At 43.1% G+C, this 22371-nt stretch overlaps 1 protein-coding gene across 2 annotated transcripts in view; it reads right to left on the bottom strand.

The window, feature by feature from the left end:
- The window catches only part of LOC138801178 (uncharacterized), a 206013-nt gene that overhangs the window by 118495 nt on the left and 65147 nt on the right, over window positions 1-22371 (bottom strand). For both annotated transcript variants that reach the window (XM_069983727.1, XM_069983728.1), the window contains exons 18-29: window positions 16528-16712; window positions 16167-16349; window positions 14531-14622; window positions 13305-13474; window positions 12410-12569; window positions 10950-11029; window positions 9717-9897; window positions 8557-8712; window positions 4982-5115; window positions 3587-3745; window positions 3290-3461; window positions 801-1012 (exon numbers count right to left, since the gene is read on the bottom strand). In XM_069983727.1, coding sequence (XP_069839828.1) covers window positions 801-1012; window positions 3290-3461; window positions 3587-3745; window positions 4982-5115; window positions 8557-8712; window positions 9717-9897; window positions 10950-11029; window positions 12410-12569; window positions 13305-13474; window positions 14531-14622; window positions 16167-16349; window positions 16528-16712 — 1884 coding nt within the window. The remainder of the gene's footprint in view (window positions 1-800; window positions 1013-3289; window positions 3462-3586; window positions 3746-4981; window positions 5116-8556; window positions 8713-9716; window positions 9898-10949; window positions 11030-12409; window positions 12570-13304; window positions 13475-14530; window positions 14623-16166; window positions 16350-16527; window positions 16713-22371) is intronic.

Here is a 22371-nt window from a genome sequence, read left to right as displayed (position 1 = left end):
TATTGAGTGCAGGGGCGGAGTTAAAATTCACGGGGCCCCATAACAAAAAATTTAAAGGGGCCCCCATCCCCTACGCACAACACAAAGCACCGTATATATATATATATATATATATATATATATATATATATATCTGCTTTTGCTTTACTGCTGGTGCACTGATAACCCCTGACCTCTGCACAGGGCCCCCCTCCTGCTACTGCACGGGCCCCATAGCAACTGCCTACCCTGCCTCTATGGTAGCTATGCCACTGATTAAGTGTAAAGAATAGTCCATTTCAGTGAATAAACATTAAAATAGTTATTTTTTTGGCATACTAGCGTACGTCGGGACCACCAGTAGGATAAGAGCTGGAATACACAGAACACAAACACAGCCATTTTTATTTGCTTCCTAAATTATTCTGTTCTCAATAGGGACAAAGACGAGTTAACCTATAAGATTGCTCTAAGCAAAAATCTAGGGGCTCCGAATCAGCTTCAGATAGGCTTCTCTTCTTCTGGATTCTGGATCTTAGAGGCTCATTATAGGATTATGGTACTAGGAAAGGCCAGTCCAACCCTATGTAGATCTGGCCCACCGCTATTGCCTCTTCTTGCAGCATTACAGGCCCATGTATTTTTTTTGCAATATATAACAAGGGTATTTACTTTCACCTCGTAGGTCATTAATATATACTACAAATAACTTCACAGTCTTGATTGTAACAGAAGGAACTTTGTTAACATATAACTTCAAGAGTAAAACAAGAACATTGAATGATAATTTGGAAATAAGACAATCTTAAAGGTAGACTGACTCTTAGGTAAGTAACCGTAGGTGTGTGTATATGAATTCTCCCCTCTTTCTCACTTCCTGAGTCTTTGTAGAACATATCCAGCACTAGGTTCTTGACAGACAGAGCTTTCCCAGCAGACAATTCAATTACGGTCTGGTAAGAATGTCGCTGAGGCTGATGAAGCTTGAGTGCTGAGTAGAGATACAACCAAGGCGTGTCCATAGTGAATGCCCCTAAAGCGATACAAAAAATGTAGCGTTAGGTGAGAACAGTAGTCTTTTAGCTAGTTGTTACATAAACAGATGTATAGCTTATCATTTTGTTAATAACTGAAGGCATTGTCCCTAGGGCACATGAACATCATCATATTGGGTGGTGTCCTGTTTGGGTGCTGACTCTTTAAAGCAGAGCAAATACTTGCTAAGAAATAACATCTTCTTCTCCGGTAGACCTGGCCACACTATGTATTACATGGTTGGCCATTCACTTTATAATCTGCATCATGTTCATTATTTGCATATACTCTGCTAAGTTATACATGTGTACATATATATATATATATATATATATATATATATATATATATATATTCCATTAAACTTAAAGGGGTTGCTCACCAAAATTTTTTTTTCTTTCAAATTAACTGGTGCCAGAGATTTGTAATTTACTTCTATTAAAAAAACTCCAGTTTTACAGCTGCTGTATGTCCTGCAGGAAGTGGTGTATTCTTTTTAGACTGACACAATGCTCTCTGCTACCACCTCTGTCCATGTCAGGAACTGTCCAGAGCAGGAGAGGTTTTCTATGGAGATTTGCTACTGCTCTGGACAGTTGCTGGAAGCAGAGAGCAATGTGTCAGACTGGAAAGAATACGCCACTTCCTGCAGGACATTCAGCAGCTGATAAGTATTGGAAGACTTGAGATTTTTTATTAGAAGTAAATTACAAATCTCTGGCACTTTCTGGCACCAGTTGATTTAAAAGAAATTTTTGGGAGGGTTAACAACCCCTTAAAGTCAATATATCTGAAAACACACATGTACTGTATCAGCTGAGCCTTACCTGCAGATTTCTGCTGTAGATTTTACTTAAAATCTCTTAGCCCTCATTTACCCATGCATATTTTTCGTCCGTAATTACAGATTAACAAAATATGGTCCTATAGGTTTCTACGGCCCTATTCACACATCCGAAATCTTATCTTTCTGTTATCCGTGCCACAAAAAATTCTGACATGCCCCAGTATGGACCATAATTAAGACACGGACACACCAATAGAATCTATAGGATTGTCTGTAATTTGTCCTTAAAGTGACACTGTTACCCCCTTTTTGCATTATGACTTCTTTACACAGGTGTAAAGGGTAAATTTTGCCATTTTCATAACTTATTTTATATCATATGTCATGGTGCTTGTTCAAGTAAAAGTCATCTTTTATCATCTGCGGATTGTGCTATCTGGGCGGGACTTAACGGCTGAAGCGCCACCTACAACACCAATGTTGGCCCCGCCCCTGTCATCGTTGCACAGGCCATGCCCCCTCAGCGGCCATTGGTATGATCTGACCTAGAGGGGGTGGGGCCTAGACCTTTAGGCTGGCCTCTTCCAATGGCTGTTAAGGGGTGGGGCCTATGCACTGATGACGTCACAGGGGCGAGGCCAACGGTGGGGTTGTGGGCGAGGGGTGTCTGGATGGCGCTTTGCCCATGAAGCCCCACCCAGATAGCACAATCCGCAGATGATAAAATATTACTTTTACTGGAACAAGCAACATGACATATAGTATAAAATAAGGTATGAAAACTGCTAAATTTACCCTTTACACCTGTGTAGAGAAGTCATAATGCAAAAGGGGGTGACAGTGTCACATTAACATCCGCAAAAAATAGGCATCCGTAATTCTAGCCAGGGCTGTGGAGTCGGTAAGCCGCAGCTCCAACTCTGACTCCTGGAATTTAATCAGGGCCGACTCTGACTCCTGCTCCTTCATAAATGGCCAGTCATATACCAGAGGGGTTATTTATCACACTGGCTCAGCAGCTTCTCCCTAATCTCCTACATGATCCTGGGGCGACTTCTGAGGGAATAAGGAAACATATAAAGCAGCTTCTCCTGTGTGTGCAGTGGATTTTTTAAAAAGCTGGAGTCAGTAAATTTTTTCGACTTCAACTCCGACTCCGACTCCAGCCAAAACTAGGTCCAACTCCGACTCTACAGCCCTGATTCTAGCCAATTAAATGTATTTGACAATTTTACCTTTTTTTTACTTCGCACTATTATGGGTCCACAGAAAGTATGGACGATTTGGATGTATTACAGATGCATTTTTACAGATTGCAGACTAAAAATTGTGGCCATAACGTACAGTCTGCCAAAAAAATGGAACATGTGAACATAGCCTTAGGGTGTCTCTGCTGATATCACAGAAACTAGAATTCTTAAGTGTCATATAGCAGTAAGACAATCGCATTGTCTTAAAATATGGATAGAAATCCTCTTTCCACTCTACCTTCCCATTTGTAAAGGTCATTCTTAGAGGTATCCTTCCACTGTAGTCCAGCAACGAATGGCATTCGGTCATTGTACTGCACTTTGAAATTGGTGTTGCTCTCCAGAGCTGAATGGGTGTGTAAAAGTTGTGTCCTGTAATTCACTTGTTTTTCTGCAACTTGTAGGGTGAACTTAAAAAAAAGAGAATTTTTTGGTACTGTTACTGTGTTGCTAGTTTTGCAACAACGGACGTTATTTGCCCTTATTTTCTACATTGTGGGAACATAGCCTTAGCCATTGTAAAAATGTCATTTACCTCCATAAAGTAGCTGGATGAGGAAGGATTTGAGTTGTTCTTGAACGTCTGACTGATAAACAGTTTCTTTTTGTTGTTCATTTCATCCCAGTGTTTCCCATAGCTCACCTCCAGGTATGAATGTATGTGAGGTGCATACTCTTCATGATGTAAGTGTACCTATAACACACACATCACATTTGTGATTGACCAGCTAAAGAGAACAATTCCAATTAAGTACAGTAATATTTATAGTCGGTAAAAGTATGCATGCTCCTTCTATATAGCAGAGATTAATTCATTATTAGAGAAGACCACTGTATCCACAACGTGTCAGTACAGGAGTGTGGATATTTAAACTGTTTCAGAGCTCCCACCATCATAATGAATCATGATATTGGAAGTTCTGAAGTCTGGTCCACAGTATACATTCCCTGCATGGACTGTATATTGTGGACGTGTGAATCGCCCTTTAAGGGCCTTTTACAAGGGCTGATTATTCCTAGTTGCTAGAAATGCTCCTTTGGCCAATAATTGGCCATGTAAAAGTGACAGCGATGAACTAATGAGCCGGAAAATGCCTGATCCTCGTCTGATTACATCTTTTGAGAGGGCTTTAAAATGTATTGTTATCGGCTGCGCATCGGCATGTGTAAACAGTAGATGTGCTGCTGATAGTAAAGGGAAAGTTACAGCACAGATTTGCATGATCAATGCACACTGCAGATCACACAAGCAGTGCATATTTACCTTCTTTACTGCTGTGTGATCCAGCATCCCATTGTCTGGCTCTCCCATTCTGCTCTCAAGCCTCCATCATATCTTCAGGTCACCGTCTCCTCCAGAATGACTGACAACCGGGAGGAGGCGGCGGCCTGAAGACACAGCAGCAGCCAGAGAGCAGGACGGGGGAGGCAGAGAGCGGGATGCCGGATGACACAGCAGTGCAGAAGGTATGTATGAACTGCTTGAGAGCATGGATATATGCATATCTGTGCTGTCAGGTTCCATGGCCCGTCCCTCGATTAATTGTGCCATGGAAAGGCACTGCAAACAAGTGCGATCTCCCTTATCGGTTCTCGTTCTTGCATGGTCTCATGTCAAGCTGTGTAAGAGGACCCTTAGTGTAATAAAACCATGCCGTTTTTTTAAAAAAAAATTAAGACACAATGGGGGAGATTTATCAAACATGGTGTAAAGTGAAACTGGTTCAGTTGCCGCTAGCAACCAATCAGATTCCACTTTTCATTCCTAACAGACTCTTTGGAAAATGAAAGGTGGAATCTGATTGGTTGCTAGGGGCAACTGAGCCAGTTTCACTTTACACCATGTTTGATAAATGTTCCCCAATAGGTATGCTTTAGGTGTAGCACTGAATAATATAATAATAATAACACTAAAAACTTTTTTTTTTACCTTGTGGTTAAAAGTCTGTATTTGTGTACAGTGAAATTCATGCTCAACGTCAACTCTGTACTGTTCCTCAGAATCTGTGTCAATTTTTATTTTTTGGCCTGTATCGCATTCATGGCGGAGAAATTTAGCATCACCTGTTAGAAATAATATTAATGATATTATTTTAATATATTGTTAAAAAAATAATATAATATTTAGTCACATGAATTTAAAAAGATATATAATAAAGTGAGGAATAACACTGAGTAGGGAATTTACTAGACCCATAGTTCATAGATGTGTCTTACACTGAAGTGCACAGGAAGAAAATAGGACAAATTTGTTAAGAGGCGCATGCCTCCTAATGCAGCAAAAAATCTCCAAACAAAACTGCATTGCAAAGTAATAGGCCCCAAAGCCTATGTAACTATTGATCCCAGGTTATCATAATTCACTTGTATGTTCTCATATGTGCATGGCTGGGGTTATCCAGCTCTACAAAAACATGGCCACTTTCCTCCAGAGACAGCCCCACTCTTGTCTCCAGTTTGGGCGGGTTTTGCTGCTCAGTTCCATTGAAGTGAATGGAGCTTAATTGCAAACCTCACCTGAGCTGGAGACAAGAGTCGCGTTGTCTCTGAAAGAAAGTGGACATATTTTTGTAGCACTGGATAACCCCTTTAAAGAGAGGGTAAAAAGGGTATTTCCCTGTAGCTTTTATTTTCCCTTTTCCTAGTTCCCTCTGGTAGCAGATAACACAGGAGTAAGCAGAATGCTTTTGGGTAAATCCAACATATGATTACATGATCATGGAACCTGGGCTGTTAGAGACACTGCGATTAGTTACAGCTCCCGGCTATGTTCAAACTTCTTTATATCCCACTGTTAGGCAAGGTGGTTCACACTATGTAAGAATGACGGCCGTCTTTCACAAAAAACGGAAATAAAGTCCGTTGTTTAATTAAATAATGCTCGTTATTTGCACAATGCTGACCATTGTTATGAAAGATCGCTATGTAAAGCACCACGCACATAAAAAACTTTACTTTACTTGTCACTTGCTGCAGACAAGATTAAACCCAGTTACAAAAAGGTAAAAACAAAATCCCCCATAAATGCTGAGGCAAACATCAGGAGGTGTAAGACTGACCTGCTGTCTACGGATGTTTGCCTAAGCACTTATGGGGGATTTTTTTTATTTACTTTTTATAACTATGTTTAATCTGCATCAAGTGAAAAGTAAAATAAAGAGAAAAGTTTATGTTATGTTAAAGGTGCTTTATATGGACTGAGAATTGAAGTAAGGCGCCTCCTGGTGCACCTGCGCTGTACCTGTGTGCTATCTTCGGCTAATCACTGTTTAAAAAGGAACTGTATGAAAGACGGCCATCATTTTTACATAGTGTGACCCAAGCAATCATCATAATAAGGGTCCCCACTATTTTTTTTTTTTTGCCTAGGAATCTTTACCAACCTTAATCCAACCCTTATTCCAATGTCTATTTTATGTGTCTGAATTTCACAAAAAAATTTAATTCCTTAGATTCCAAACTTTTTGTTATCTACAGTATTTTTGTTTTGGTTAATCGCTGCCTCTATACAATACAGCTTCCACCCATTGGATGCAACAGGCGTCCTGCACCTGACCAAGCTGCACTTGTACTTGTACCTGACCCTGCACTTATACATACTTGGCCAAATCTCTGCAGCAATGACCCATTCAGAGCGGTGCCTGCGTGTGGTGATCATTATGTGTCTCCCATTGACTATATGATCTCTGTTCCTATGAATGTTCAGACAGCAGCTCAGCAAGCAATGAGCTGCATTACTTTTGATGTAAAGAAAATTTAACATGAGGAATAGTTTTTTTGCATTTGCCACTAAAAAAGGAAAAGAATGTCTCGAAAATTTATAGTAAAACATTAAAGGTTTTAAAGTAATTCAATAGATTTACTATTTATTTACATAAAATGGAAATACGGAAAAGAGGGGAGGTCACCTTACCAGCTTTACTGCACAACAGTCACGTCATTTTAGCAAACTCTTAAGCAAATGTAAATGAATGAGATCTGCATTCAATTGTATCTTAATTTCAAGGAAAGTGCCCTCTGGAACGTCATCCAGGGTTATAACCCCAGGCGAAAATTAATCAAAATTGTGTTACATGAGCTGATTTGACAGCACTGATCCCACTGAACCACAGCTGAATCTGGCTAGAGACTGAGGTTATAAAATACAGCTAATGATTCCATAGAACAAGCCAAGCACAAGATAAACGATAAATGAATGTTATAAAGCAGCGCTTGTGCCAAGGACCACGAACTATGAGCTGAATATATGAGCATGAAGTAATGTAATCTATGAAAAATTCCATTTAAAGCAGCCATTTGTGGAATGAAAAATTAGCCCTAAGCACCTAAAGAGAAGCCTGATGTAAGCACCTAATATTCCACATGCTTTACTTTTAGATTATTTTGTCCCTTAAAGGGATGGATCCATCAGGTGAAATTCAGTTCATATGCTCTATTAATTGTACTCACCTCGCCCAGTTCTGTGCTGTTGCTCTTGTCCGCTGCGGTCCCTCTGTTTACGTCCCCTGATGTCTCTCCTAGTGACATGCTGAACACAGAGGCTTCAGTGCGTTTGGAAAGTGATCAGCAGAGCAGGGGGAGCGCGCCATCAGGGGAAGTGAACAGAGGGGCTGGAGCAGACTACAGCACCAGCGAAGAACTGTTGAGGTGAGTATAGTGTATTTTGTTATTTTACATACTCTGATTTTTTTTTTTATATATTAAATTGGAGAACCCCTTTATTAAAGGAAAACTATAATCAGGTTAGATCTAACCTAAATCTAACCTGCTGATAGCCCCCTATAGCACCCCGGCAAGCTAAGGAGGAAGGTATGTGTCTTACCTTCCTCCTCAACGGCGGTCCCGCTCTGTTAGTCGGCATAATCTTTCTGGGAGCACTGTTCGGAGCACTGCCCACCCCCACAGCATTATCCAGCCTGTCAGCTCCATTAATAATAAAGGGATTGGGTGGGCCTGATGACGCTGTGGGGGCAGGGCATTGCACCTAACAGTGCTTCCAAGATTAAGCCGAATAACTATGAATGGGACTAAGATTACGCCAAATAATAGAGAGGGATCTGCGTTGAGGAAGGAGGTAAGAAACATAAGTATCCCAGGGTCTACAGAGGGCTATCAGCCCCCTTAATATTGGAGTCTGGGGCAGGAACTGAATTTATCATGGGGTCTGGTGTTGGGTCTGAATTGTTTAGGGGTTTGATCTAGGGCCTACCTTTATTGATCTGTTCTGAATTTTAGATCTAGCCTGAAGTTTGTATTTATCTTGTTATGTGGTCGAGGATCTGAGTACATTTTGAATCTGGCCTGGTGTGTGAAAGAATTTTGGAGTTGGGTCTGGGGTCTAAATTCATTTTCATACTTGGTCTGTTTGATATAATAAGTAAATTATTTTTTATTTCAGACTGGTTAGAAAAAATGTCTGTAAAATATATGAGGCCTGGCCCTAGATTTCAGCAGACCTGCCCCTGTCATGAACCAGGCATCAGCAAAAAAAAATATTCAACCAACCTAAAAGTCCATACTTGACTCTCATGGCATTAGACCATACACCTCCACGATGTTGCAATAGTCCAATACCATATGATCCAAATACTCCTGGAACATAAGCTTCACTCTCTAGTGAATATTGCTTCATTTTATCATCAGATTTCTTGTCAATTAAAACTGCATAGAAAAAAAATATTAAGAAATAAATAATTTAGAATATAAATTAACACAATGTAACAAAATAAAAATGCAGGAAAAGCGTATAACATTGTTTAATTATCTGCCCCAGCTCTGAAATCCCATAAAAACCTAATTTTATGTGGGTATAATCCTCTTCACAATCATGTCCTCTCTAATTGCTGAATGAGCATTTCGTTAGTACTACAATTCCCAGAATGCATTTCTTTTCCCCAGCACTCCACAATTCTGCAAGTTCCCCAACTTTTAATACATAGCAGTCTACTTCTTTGCAGTCAGTAAATCTGCAGCCCCTGCTGCTTTCATTTCCTGGTAACTCCAAGGGATGGACAAAATAACTAGAACACTTGTATTTTTACAAAATCCCCCAGACACACCTGCCATAATTGGTAAAGTACATTTCTTGAGGCTATGTTCACACTACGTAAAAGTACGGCCGTCGTTGCCATCGGAAACAACAGCCGTACTTTTAGCGGGGTGGATAAAAGCCTTATTTTCAATGGGATCCCGGCCAGAGTGTATACACATCGTACACGCTCTGGCCGGGATCCCGTGCAGGGCCGCAAAGAACTGACATGTCAGTTTTCTGCGGCCACAATTCAATGAATTGCGGCCATAGGAAACCCTGTCAGTTCACACAGTGAAGCGAGCGGCTACGGCTGTGTTCTATGGGAAGCTCTGATGCGGGAGCGAGGTGATGCGCCCGCATCAGTGCTCTGTGGCCAGGGTCACGGAACGGCCGGTCTCATACGTTGTGTGAACACAGCCTAAAGGCTGTATTACACTGCATGATATTGAGTATCTATTTATTTGGTATAACTAAAGAAAATGTATGTGTTCCTTTATAGTTTTCATGTATTTAACATGAATTTACTATGTAAAATAATAATAATAATAATAATAATAATAATAATAATAAAAAACAAGAGGATTATAAAATGAAAACAAAAGTTGTGTCCAGTCATAAACCAAGAACTTTTAACCTGTAATAAAGGCTGTATCCTTAAATAAGTTATTCACTGATGCAGAAAACGCCATCTTCTTGCCAAGTTGTTTTGTTATGTTTCCTGAGACTATGATGGGGCTGCCATGCTTGCTTAACTTCAATTCTGCCAAAGCAGAATATCGCTGTTCTCCACCCACTGTCTGCAAATCTGTCATTCCCTGCAAAAGACATGGACACATTTATTCATTATAATTATATTTTATTAAAGAAGTTGCCCAGGCAAAACTAACTTGTCCCCTGTCCACAGTGTGACCTGCGGCTCTATTCATTTTCTATGGAGCCGCCAGAAAGAGCAGAGTGCTGTACTTTCTGGGGGCTCCATAGAAATAAATAGGGCAGTGGGTCACGTGCGATACCTGGATAGGGAACAAGTTAGTTGTGCTTGACAACCTCTTTATTAGTAATACATTACCACCTTGTGCTATGTTTATGAAGTTCATTTATTCACAGATTACAAACATAGATCTGATTCTTTTTCCCATATATAGCCCCTAAGTCTTGCTCTGACTTCTGGCTGAGGTTATGGAGGGCTTGTACCTGTGCACATAAACCAATTATAGCATGTGGGGAGGAATATAGCCTAAACCAGTGGTATTCAGAAAGCTTAGACGTTTTTCAGTCAAAGCAGCTAAGCTGATCATAGTTGCGAAGGTAAGCATCACACAAGTGAAAACATTTTATCTATTCCCGCCATTATTCCTGGAGCCTCAAATGGGATTTTCAATAGTAAAAACAGGTAAGGCTATGTTCCCACACCATATCGGAAAGGTCGGTCTCTGAAAAGATCACCCCGGATGATCTGGGCACATCCGTGTGCGCCTGCATCAGAACTTTCCACTGCACACTATGGAGCGAGTGGCTGGATCCGCTCGCTCCATAGTGTGCACTGACGTGGGTCTCTGCGGCCGCTATTCAATGAATAGCGGATGCAGAAAACTGACATGTCAGTTGTTTGCGGCGCCGTGAGGGATCCCGGTCGGAGCGTATACGTAGCGTATATTTCCGTAAATGACCGTGATTTTACGAAAATAAATCAATCACTAGACAGATGAATCCCATTGTGAGACAGGAGATGTACAGGAGAGAACATGTAAGTACATCAGTGATGGATAACTAAAAAAAAAATACTAAAACTAAATGCTACTAAACATCAAACACTTCCTCAAGGCATGCTGTATATTTCATTTTTATTACAGAGTTTTTTAAATACCTTGATGTAATAGATTTCCCTGTCATCCAAAATTAATTCTAAATGTCCATTCCTAGCATTTCTTGATGAGTCAATTCTTCCTGTGAGCGACGAAAAAGAAGAGGAATCAATGTCAGATGCTGCAAAGTGCAAATATTCCTAAATTACACTTGTAGTTAAAACCCTTCCTGATGTTATTTTCGTGAAACTTTCCACAGGATAGCTGCACTGAAGTGAATGAGAGCTACGCTACAGTAACCTGGCACCACCACTACACAATGTACTGCGCAAAGGCTTTCAGCTCCATACACTGTGTTTACTTCCAGATGTTGGCACCCCATTGATCGGCCAATAATGCCCTTTACTATGGAAAGACCTTCAATAAGTTTCCCCTGAAGAACCTCTTTAGTGTTCATTGTAGTCAGTCTAGTCTGCTGGGCTCAGAGGGCAGTGTGAATATGCTGCGTTATTTAGTAATCCATAAAAGCAAAATGGTGGACAGACAAGAATAGCATACGCTTACTCCAACATGTTTCAGGTATTGTGCATATGCTTAGTCATGGCTACCAAACACACTGCATGTGAACAATTTATATGTCCGAACATCCATTCAGAGATGCAATTACATCATTCTATGTAGTTTATTCTGTATGTAAACTTTAAAAAAAAAATTTGCCTTATTAAGAGTTATGGATGACAAATGAATTTCATAGAGGGGCCTATGTATCTGGCCTCTGATGGCCTTCAGCAGATATGGACTCTATATGCTGAAAGCTTTCACAGAAATATAGAAGATTATCAGCAGGGAAAAGACCCACCAGCTTGATAAATTTTGCCATATTAGTATTGCCTTCCTTATAGATATATATTAATCACAGGCAGGTTTACATTCAGTTACTGACTACATTGAATCTGAAACTGGTTACTACATTTACACAGAAAAAAAAGACAAATTTGGTCAGCTCTCCTAGAACACCATTTACACTAGATGGAAGCACGTTGCTATGGCTGAAATTGCAAATGCTTAGGCTTTTTACATGACATAGAGAGGCTAAATACAGTGTAGGGTCCACCTAACCCTTTCCCCCAACTAACCTTATCTTGTGCCCGCTTGTACTTGTGTTCAGTTTCGTATGAAAAACACTTACCTCTTGGAACTTGCTTATGTTCCCCCTTTCTCTTCTTTCCTCCAGACTATACAGATTTAGATCTTTGTCTTACCTGATATGTTCTATGTCTCAACCATTTTTGTAGCCCGTCTTTGGACCCTTTCCATATTATGATTATAATTTAGTAGGTGAGGTCTCCAGAACTGGACACAGTATTCCAATATTCCTGGAACTGTTCTCAGAAACAAGCCCCAATTATATCTCCATGTATAATGTGTAGCTATCTGATTAATGGTGCAGGTGTATGTAGCCAGTCATAGATTGCATAGTTTAGTGTAAGAAATATGTGGGCTGTAGCTCTATGTCACATACCGTCCATCTGAACTTTCTTTTTTGGATGTAAAAGTTTTAGCCTGAATTTCCTATGTGGTATGCTATAATATAGGTCAATGCCAACATCCCTTTTAATCTCAGATTTTGGCGTTCCCAAGAAAAGGTGCAGGGTGGATTCGTTCGGCAACCAACCATCTTTCTGGAAAATGAATAGAAGAAAAAGAATACGATAACTGAGTGACATCCAGTAGGAATAAAGAACAACTAACACTCCTCTCCATGTCACAATGCAGCAGGTAAACTGGAGAGGTATCAATCATTGTGATCGATGTGGGTCTTGTTCAGCTAGAACAAGAAGGGAGAAGCCCAGTGGAGGGAATACTGGCTGCTGAAAACCGATCAAGACTAAGGGCCCTATTACACGGGACGATTATCGTGCGAAAAATCGTTAAATCGTTCAAATTTAAGAGATAATCGTTCTGTGTAATTGCAGGCAATGATTGAAAAATCGTTTGTATGTCGTTGATTGTTGATTTAGATCTGAACCTAAAATTATCATTAATCATTCACTAATCGTTCGCTAATCATTCGCTGTCGCTTAATCACTTATCGCTCAGTGTAATAGCACATTGCCCATTGTTTTCCTGAGATCAGAAGGAATAAACGATCATAGTAACGATCGTATCTAACAACCATCGTTCTGTGTAATATGGTGCACGATTTCAGGTTAACAATAAACAATCTCGTTTGCGATCGTTTATTGTTAGTCGTTAATCGTTAAAAATCGCTCCGTGTAATAGGACCCTAAGCCTATTAAAATGAGTATCTCTAATTCAGCAAATAAAGATTTTTCTTTGTATACAGTACCAGTCACATCTAGTCTAATAATTCAGTGATCATTGCTGCAGGAAAAGAAATCATATACCCCTTTTACCTGTGACACGTGGTTATAGGAAGCTTCAAGGAGATATTGCTGCAGCCCCTTGTCGTGCTTTTTTAATACAAGCAATGCTTTTCCTGGTCCAGAAAAGGGGAACGGTAAGAGAGTCTCCCCATCAGGGTAGGACAGTTCCAAACATGGCCGCCATCCCAACAGTTTGGATGCTATCAAAATAAAAGCACAAGTGTTAAACTGACACCAGCTTATGCTCCCAGCTCAGGCTGAAGTCTATGTATGTCAGTGTATTGCCGCATGTAAACGCATACCTTCCAACACCTACAGATATGTGTATGGGCCACAGAGCTTAATCATTCTGCATGTGTAAAAGGGGCCATAATGTTACATGATTCATCTGAATATAACAAGTTTTAGGATCCAACTTGCACCACATGATAGAATAATATGCAAGTTTGGGTCTATTATACAGTAAGAAACCAGATACTTTCTAGAGCAACATAGAAAGTTTATTAATGCCAATCTAATTCCTAGGTAAAAAAAAGAGGGACATGCAAGGGGAAAAGAGGAACAGTGGGACATGGGCCAAAAGTAGGGGCTGTCCCTCCAAAAGAGGGACAGTTGGGAGGTATGTAAACGGGATGTGAAGACAACAGTAATGAAAGTGAATGGCCAGTGATTGTTCATGTTGCCCTCTCTGCACCATGACTGAGCCATGTAATAGGCTCCCTATTGGTGTGGTCACACATTCAGTTTTTTAATTGAAATTAACGAAAACATAGCCTGAAATGGATTTGAAAAGAGGAAAAATCTCAGCCCTTTCATTCATGAACATATTGGGCAAAGAAGGCCGTATTGTTAAATAGACGGCCGCTAATAATGATCATCATCTATATTACAGCCTTCTCTGATATTTTCCCAATGTGGGGACATAGCTATTATCTGTTACTGGCTTTTGCTTCAATAACTGCAATGAAAAACCTGACTGTGTGAACATACCCTAAATGCTCACAGACCTCATTTGCTCAATTGGTGGACTATCTAAAAGGGCAATAGAGTGTGAGAACCCCCCCCCCCCCCTCATGGGTTATTGCAGCTTCCCAGGCTTTTGCTAGGTTCTGACTCCAACCCTAATGATATTAAAGAATGGATAGGATATATGACAGATGTATCACAGTAACCAGGGATTTGAATTTACGATTTATATCAAAGAGAATTAGACTTTAACTATAATAGAGTTGTGGATTGTCCCTCCTTGACCTTACCCTCCTCATTCATGCAGGAATTTCTTTCAACCTGACCTCTGGGACTTTTGATTTTTTCCAGAACATCTTCTGTCATAAGGAACAACTGGGAGCTGATGGAAAGAAGAACAAATATCAACTCAAAGTAGATGGGTGCACATGACATATATCAGGCCAGGCAGCTAAACAGCCTTGGCTTTGTGAGACACACACTTCCCATTGATTCAGATATTCACATCTGCTTCTGTGTCCGGCAAAGCTGTAATATGTATGGCCACACTATGACATCTAAGAGAATGGGGGATGTAGTCAGGGTCCATGTGTATATCCCCATAGAAGTATTCCACATCTTATAAAGACTGCCCATATGGATAAGTAGCCAGTAAATAAAGTATTCCTTTCTAAGGTCAATGAGATCATCATAGAACTGCCTGAAGGAATAAATTGTAGGTCCAATCCCATTATAACACATGTATTTATAGAGTTGTAAAGAAGGTTTTATTCTATTTCTTGGATGCACTTTGCTTTTAGCAATACATGTATCGATTCTGCATAGACTGCATATACAATTGTGTGAAATAACTTATACATACACCTGATTGGCTGGATTCACATCCATGACTGGTTCATAGTGCTAATCATATTTAACATTACAACATGACACTAAGTTAAGGACATGAATAGTTTACCATTGGAGGTTTGGCTGGAGACTAGCCCTAGAACATAATCCATTCAACACCCCTACTTTGGTCTTCTTTATCACGAGTCACTATTAACTCCATGCTGTGCGTCACTGTTCACCAGGACTGGATGTTATACACGTCTCTTGTAGCCAGCATAAAAAGTATTGATGTCTTTCCCCATCACACATACAGATAAACTGTAGTGCATACAATTAGCCAGTAGTTCAGAATATACAGAACAGTAGTGCATACAAACAGCCAGTAGATGTCACTGTTGTAACTGCTGTCAAATAATGCAGTGGATGACAATACTGCTAACAGCTGTCCATCATCAAACCCAAATGTCACCTAACACCAAGCCTCAGTGTCACTAATCTACTTCATCATTCTTAGTAGACTAAATAATCCTCAAAATCCCCATGAATGAAAGGCTTCTCGTAGACAAGGCTTATTTTGAGATTTTGCTGCAGATCTACCCACATACTATAGTGCAGAACTGCTGGAGCACTGGATGACCTCAGCATTTCTGCCTCAGTTTTGTCTACTAGACTCCGGCAGGTTACTGTCTCTTTTAAATAAACGCTGCTCCTTAAAACATTTGACATGTCCTAGAGAAATCTTAAAAATTTTGATCAGGTAAGATCTGTGTGTTTGGAGCCCCTCATTAGATGGAGGCAGCTATAAGCACCACTCCCCGGATTACTGCCTCTTTTGTCTCGCTGCGGGACACAATCTCTATTGTAAGTCTATAGAGCCCATCTCCTGCAGAGAGACAGAGATCACAGTGAACCAGGGAGTGAAGCGCTTAGCCGGGCACTTCTTCTGGCTCTAACAATCAAACTATTTTTAGGACATGTCAGAAGTTTTATAAAGTGACAGGGCTCTTCAAAGTTTCTCTATAATCCAGAAGAATTTGTGTATGTTGCTCCATTATTTAATACAACGCTGTACGACTTTACATGGACAAGCCTCACCTGTAATCTAGTATTTCCATAGATTCTTCATGTGTATTCAGAAAGACCTTAAGATCCTGCCCGCGTTTCATGTGAATGCCACCGTCCAAGCTGGTCATCGTCTTTATGCCAGTTACCCATTTCAGGCCAATTTTTCCCACTGCTCCAGTAATTCCCATATGAGCAGACAGCTGGAGGGAAGAGCTGTGCAAGAAAATATATACTATTTATTATTATAGTGGGTGCTATTTGTCTAACATATCCCAATCTACTATAATAAGCAATGTCTGCATCAAAGTGAAGCAGCTGTTATATAACAAGCATAATAGGTATAACATCACTCCATGCAGTCAGGCATTTTGCTTACACTAAATCTTCTTACCTTGGCTTAACATATCCATTTAAGAAAAAATTATTTTGCTGCTTAAAGTCCATATTTCCTCTGATCTTGATGCTGGTTGAGGCTGAAGCATTGATGGCAAGCTGAACTGGAAACCCAGAAATTACTGGAAATACAACACTATCTGCTGCCAGCGTTAGCCTTTTATTGTATTGGACTTCTTGGCCCTGTGACAAATAATAGTACTGTATCAGATGGCGTAAGATAATCTAAAATCCCTTAAAACGATAAACTATTTTACAATAGAAATTGTTTAAGTAACTTTGTAAATAGATTATAAATGTTCTTGTGCAGAGTTAGGCTATGTTTACACAATGTATGTTTTGTTTAAATCACGGCCGTTGTTGCAATTTGCAACAACGGCCGTGATTTATACAAACCATACGTTGTCTGTGAATGAACGCTCCGGCCGGGATTCCATCCGGCCGCACGAGAAACTGATATGACAGTTTTCTGCGGTAGAACCTGTCAGTTCACACAATGGTGTGTGCGGCTCTGGACGCACACTCCATTGTGTGCAGTGGGGAATTCAGATCCGGGTGCACACAGGTGTGCCCGCATCCAAATTCAGCAAAAGTGAAGATCACTGCTGTACTGACCAGGGATGATCTTCAGTAACACCGGCCGTTCTGTGATCCAGCCGGGTAACAGAACAGCCAATGTTATACATAGTATGCACATGGCCTCAAAGAGAATCTGTAATCCCTACATCAGAGCTGCAGACATGGGGAGATATTGGGAGAAAACAAATGATAGTTGTCTATTCATTAATGACTACCACCCAGTACAGGGAGCTCTTAAACTGAAGCAATGCTCTTAAACCAGTCACAATTTTGAAAAACTCTGAGCTCTTAAACCAAAATCCTCTTAAACCAAGTTACTCTTAAACCAAGGTACCACTGTATTCTACCTCATCCTCCAACATCCCGGCAGAGCACATTGCTACCTAGGTTGAGACTCTAACGGCATCCTCCCCTCTACTACTCTGCTTCTTCGTATCACTCAGCACACTACTCAGGCGGCATGACTATATCCTACACTGTATTTCTACTACAGATCAGGTTGCTGTATTGTCAAGTATTTGTCTGGAACTATTGTCGTATATTATCTGGTTCTTTATCAAGAGAAACATCATAATCTTGCAACTCCTGCAAGCAAGCTCCTTCTAGTAAAAACCCAAGCTTATTTAAGTTAAAGAGACTCTGATATTTCGCTTTCCACCGACACAGAACACACCGCAACCTTGGGACCCTTCCTCTTTCTGTGGGTGGCGGTTTCGATAGTCCAGGAGGGTCACTACACCAATCTGGCCATCTGTAATCACACTAACCTAAGGGACCCCGTAGCAGCCCGCCAGGACACTTACCACAGGGGAAAATGGTACAACCGCCCTTGTAAACTAAAAGCAGGCGTGCCATCACACCTGTGTACCCAAACAGCACTGGCGTCACAAAGTAACACTCCAAGGTCAGGCTGTATCTCGGCCAAACACCTCCGGCGTGGAATCACACCTAACCACCTAGGAAGTGACCGGCCGATCCTCCAATAAAACACCACACCGCGGGCTCACCACAACAGTCTCTACCTCCCATGGCCCTCCCCATCTCCCCCCCCCCCTCCCTGGTCCGATACAGCTGACAGACTCCCTCAGCTGCCAACTCCCCCTGTGCTACCCTCTCTCTCCCCCTGCATAGTCCCCCAACCCCTCTGCTTAACAGAGATTGGTAGTGGCTGAGTGCATGTAAAGCACCAATCACTACCAATGTTTATTATACTGCCTTTGGTCAATAGTAATTCCAAGCCCACTTTGTGTAAACTAAAAAAAAAAATGTTTGAAGGTATAAAGTACTATATTTTATAACAGGGGTGGGGAACCTTTTCCATGTCGAGGGCCGGTCGGGCATTAATAAAATCATTCGAGGGCCGCATACCGTGCGCGGCAGTTAGTAGCGGGGGTTTGCAGCACCCAGGACAAGGCATAGTATTGTTCCCCTAGTGCCCCTGCTATTGTAGTTAACCACCAGTGATGCCCCTTGTAGTCTAGTTAACCCCCATCAGGCATGTCCCTGGTAGCCTAGTTATTCCCCCCCCATCAGTCATGTCTCTGGTAGCCTAGTTGTCCCCCCCATCAGTCATGTCCCTGGTAGCCTAGTTGTCCCCCCCCCCATCAGCCATGTCCCTGGTAGCCTAGTTATTCCCCCCCCATCAGTCATGTCCCTGGTAGCCTAGTTATTCCCCCCCCTACAGGCATGTCCCTGGTAGCCTAGTTGTCTCCCCCATCAGTCATGTCCCTGGTGGCCTAGTTATCCCCCCATCAGTCATGTCCCTGGTAGCCTAGTTGTCCCCCCCATCAGTCATGTCCCTGGTAGCCTAGTTGTCCCCCCCCCATCAGTCATGTCTCTGGTAGCCTAGTTGTCCCCCCCATCAGTCATGTCCCTGGTAGCCTAGTTGTCCCCCCCATCAGTCATGTCCCTGGTGGCCTAGTTGTCCCCCCCCCATCAGTCATGTCCCTGGTAGCCTAGTTATTCCCCCCCCCCCCCCAATCAGTCATGTCCCTGGTAGCCTAGTTATTCCCCCCCCCCCCCCCATCAGTCATGTCTCTGGTAGCCTAGTTATTCCCCCCCCCCATCAGTCATGTCCCTGGTAGCCTAGTTATTCCCCCCCCCCATCAGGCATGTCCCTGGTAGCCTAGTTATTCCCCCCCCCCCCCATCAGTCATGTCTCTGGTAGCCTAGTTATTCCCCCCCCCATCAGGCATGTCCCTGGTAGCCTAGTTATTCCCCCCCCCCATCAGTCATGTCTCTGGTAGCCTAGTTATTCCCCCCCCCATCAGGCATGTCCCTGGTAGCCTAGTTGTCCCCCCCATCAGTCATGTCCCTGGTAGCCTAGTTGTCCCCCCCCATCAGTCATGTCCCTGGTAGCCTAGTTGTCCCTCCCCATCAGTCATGTCCCTGGTAGCCTAGTTGTCCCCCCCCCATCAGTCATGTCCCTGGTAGCCTAGTTGCCCCCCCCCCCATCAGTCATGTCCCTGGTAGCCTAGTTGTCCCCCCATCAGTCATGTCCCTAGTAGCCTAGTTGTCCCCCCCCATCAGTCATGTCCCTGGGATCCTAGTTAACCCCCAAATAAAAAAATAAACATCCCACTCACCTTACCTCCGCTCCCACGCAGTCCAGGTCCTCTTCTCTCCCAGGTCCTCTGTGCCGGTCTTCTCCTGCAGGCGGCGCGCGATGAAATGACGTCATCGCGCGCGGCCCGCAGGAGACTAAAGACACGCGCCGCTCTGCTGGGGAAGGAGCCGGCACAGACAGCATCCTCCGGTGTCCACCAGCTGTCACAGACACCGGAGGATGCGGTGTATGCCGGCTTCTTCCCCAGCAGAGCGGCGAGCATCACAGGGGAGCTGCGGGCTGCGGGCCGCGGGCCGCATCGGGAGGTCTCAGGGGCCGGATGCAGCCCGCGGGCCGGAGGTTCCCCACCCCTGTTTTATAATGATGTCACTCATTACTATTGTCAGGGATTGGTCCACTCTGTCAGGGCTGCTCTCTCTCAGTTGCAGATTCAGTTGCACAATAAATACAGATCTGTGTTGACTGTTCAAGGTAGTAATGACCAGCAGTGGGCAGAAAAGAAAGATAAGGGGGCAGGTATAAGAAGTGACTAGTGATGAGCGAACATGCTCGTTCGAGCATTAGGGTACTCGATGGTACTCGTTACTTGGACGAGCATCTCGCGATACTCGAGAAAATCTCATCATCCGTTTCCTGTAAGTTTGGGCACTATTTCTCAGCCAATAAACATGCAGGAGACTCTTTGGTACATCCTGCAATCACGTGGGACCCATACATGTCGATATCAGCGATTGGTTGGCCAGATCAGATGACCCTGCCATATAACACGTGCTCGGCTCACATGTAGGCTGGAAGAGATCAGGGACAGAGCTGCTGCTGGTCAGGGAGAGTGTCAGTGTAGGATTTAGCGTTCCAGTAGGCAGGGTATATACTAGTAATACAAACAAACAACCCTTTTCAGGGCTTAAAAGCTTTTATTAATACTATTACTAGAGACTGCTGGCTGGGAGTTGCAGTGCTGCTACTGCGATTAAACCAGCACACTGTGGTGATCGGCTGCTGGCAGAAAGGGGACATTAGGTGTTGCACACAGACCCCTAAGAAGTGCTCAGTACTATTTTATTGGGCCCTTTACTATATTTTCTGATTTCTGTATTTCTTACACAAGGCATTTTTAAGTTCACTACTGCTTGCACAGTGTAAAGGGGGTGTCACAGAGTGTATAGGTGCAGCCACCACTAGATTGTATCTCACAGCCCCCTAAAAACTAGTGGGCCCTCTACTATATTTTCTGATTTCTGTATTTCTTACTCAAGGCATATCTAAATTCACTACTGCTTGGCTTGCACAGTGTAAAGGGAGTGTCACAGAGTGTATTGGTGCAGCCACCACTAGACTGTATTTCACAGCCCTTCAAAAACTATTGGGACCACTAGTATATTTTCAGATTTCTGTCTTTCTTACTCAAGCCATAAAATGGTGAAGCCCAGGGGCAAGGGGCAAGGACGAGGGCATGGGGTTCCAAGCGATGAGGTGGGCAGAGGCCGTGATTCTAAGCAGGGTGACACAGCAGCACCCATTGAGGAGGGAGAAGTGGCACACTGCAGACATTCACTCCCTAGCTTCTTCTCGCAACTTACAGGGTCTCAGCATATACCACTATTGAAACCGCAACAGCATGAACAGATGCTGACGTGGATAGCGGATAATGTGTCCAGTAACTTATCCACCACCCAGTCTTTCATGCAGTCCGCCCACGGTACCCAAGGGAGTGGAACCCTTGCTCCAGCAGCTCTGCCTCCTTCCCCACAGCCTGGCCCCTCCAGGGAAAGAAGGGATACAGATCCACCACCACCATGCTCCCAGGAACTCTTTTCTGGACCCTTGCCAAAGGTTGCGGCAATCTTTCTCCTTAAAGTGACACTGTCACCCCCATTATTCATTTTTCAATCTTTAAAGATGTGTGTAACCCGCAAATAGCTCTCTGCATACCTTTTTGTATTTTTTTTTTCATGAGGCGGGTTGCTGAGAAATTATAACTTTGCTGAGTGTCTTCTAGCGCCACTGGGCGGGGCTTAGTCCCTGAAGCGCCACATAGCCCCGCCCAGTACATCGCCGTTGACCCCGCCCCCTTTGGCACGTCATATCTCCCGGTCGACGCTCACAGTCTTGAGTACTCCATGACGTCGGTGACGTGCGCGTCCACATCCCCCTGCGTCCGTCAAGTGATGCGCACGGGTCACCCACATCCTGCGGATTATACCAGCCGCACAGTCCCTCGCCGTTCCGAACGCTCCTGAGCCCTCGCTGTGGCTGTGAATCTCCTCACAGCCAGCAGCGAGGCGCGGAGATGCGGAGGTTCTTTTCGGCGCATGCGCAGTGCAAGGTGGACGCCGCAGTGCGTCTGCAAACTATCTCTGCACCTCGCTGCTGGCGTTCGGAACGGCGAGGGGCTGGTATAATCCGCAGGATGTGGGTGACCCGGTGGTCACCTTCTGCGCCTGCGCATCACTTGACAGACGCAGGGGGATGTGGACGCGCACGTCACCGACGTCCTGGAGTACTCAAGACTGTGAGCGTCGGCCGGGAGATATGACGTGCCAAAGAGGGCGGGGTCAACGGCGATGTACTGGGCGGGGCTATGTGGCGCTTCAGGGACTAAGCCCCGCCCAGTGGCGCTAGAAGACACTCAGCAAAGTTATAATTTCTCAGCAACCCGCCTCATGAAAAAAAAAATACGAAAAGGTATGCAGAGAG

This window comes from Dendropsophus ebraccatus, chromosome 9, assembly GCF_027789765.1.
Source record: "Dendropsophus ebraccatus isolate aDenEbr1 chromosome 9, aDenEbr1.pat, whole genome shotgun sequence".
Classification (NCBI taxonomy): domain Eukaryota; kingdom Metazoa; phylum Chordata; class Amphibia; order Anura; family Hylidae; genus Dendropsophus; species Dendropsophus ebraccatus.
This window is presented reverse-complemented; position numbering and strand designations above follow the sequence as displayed.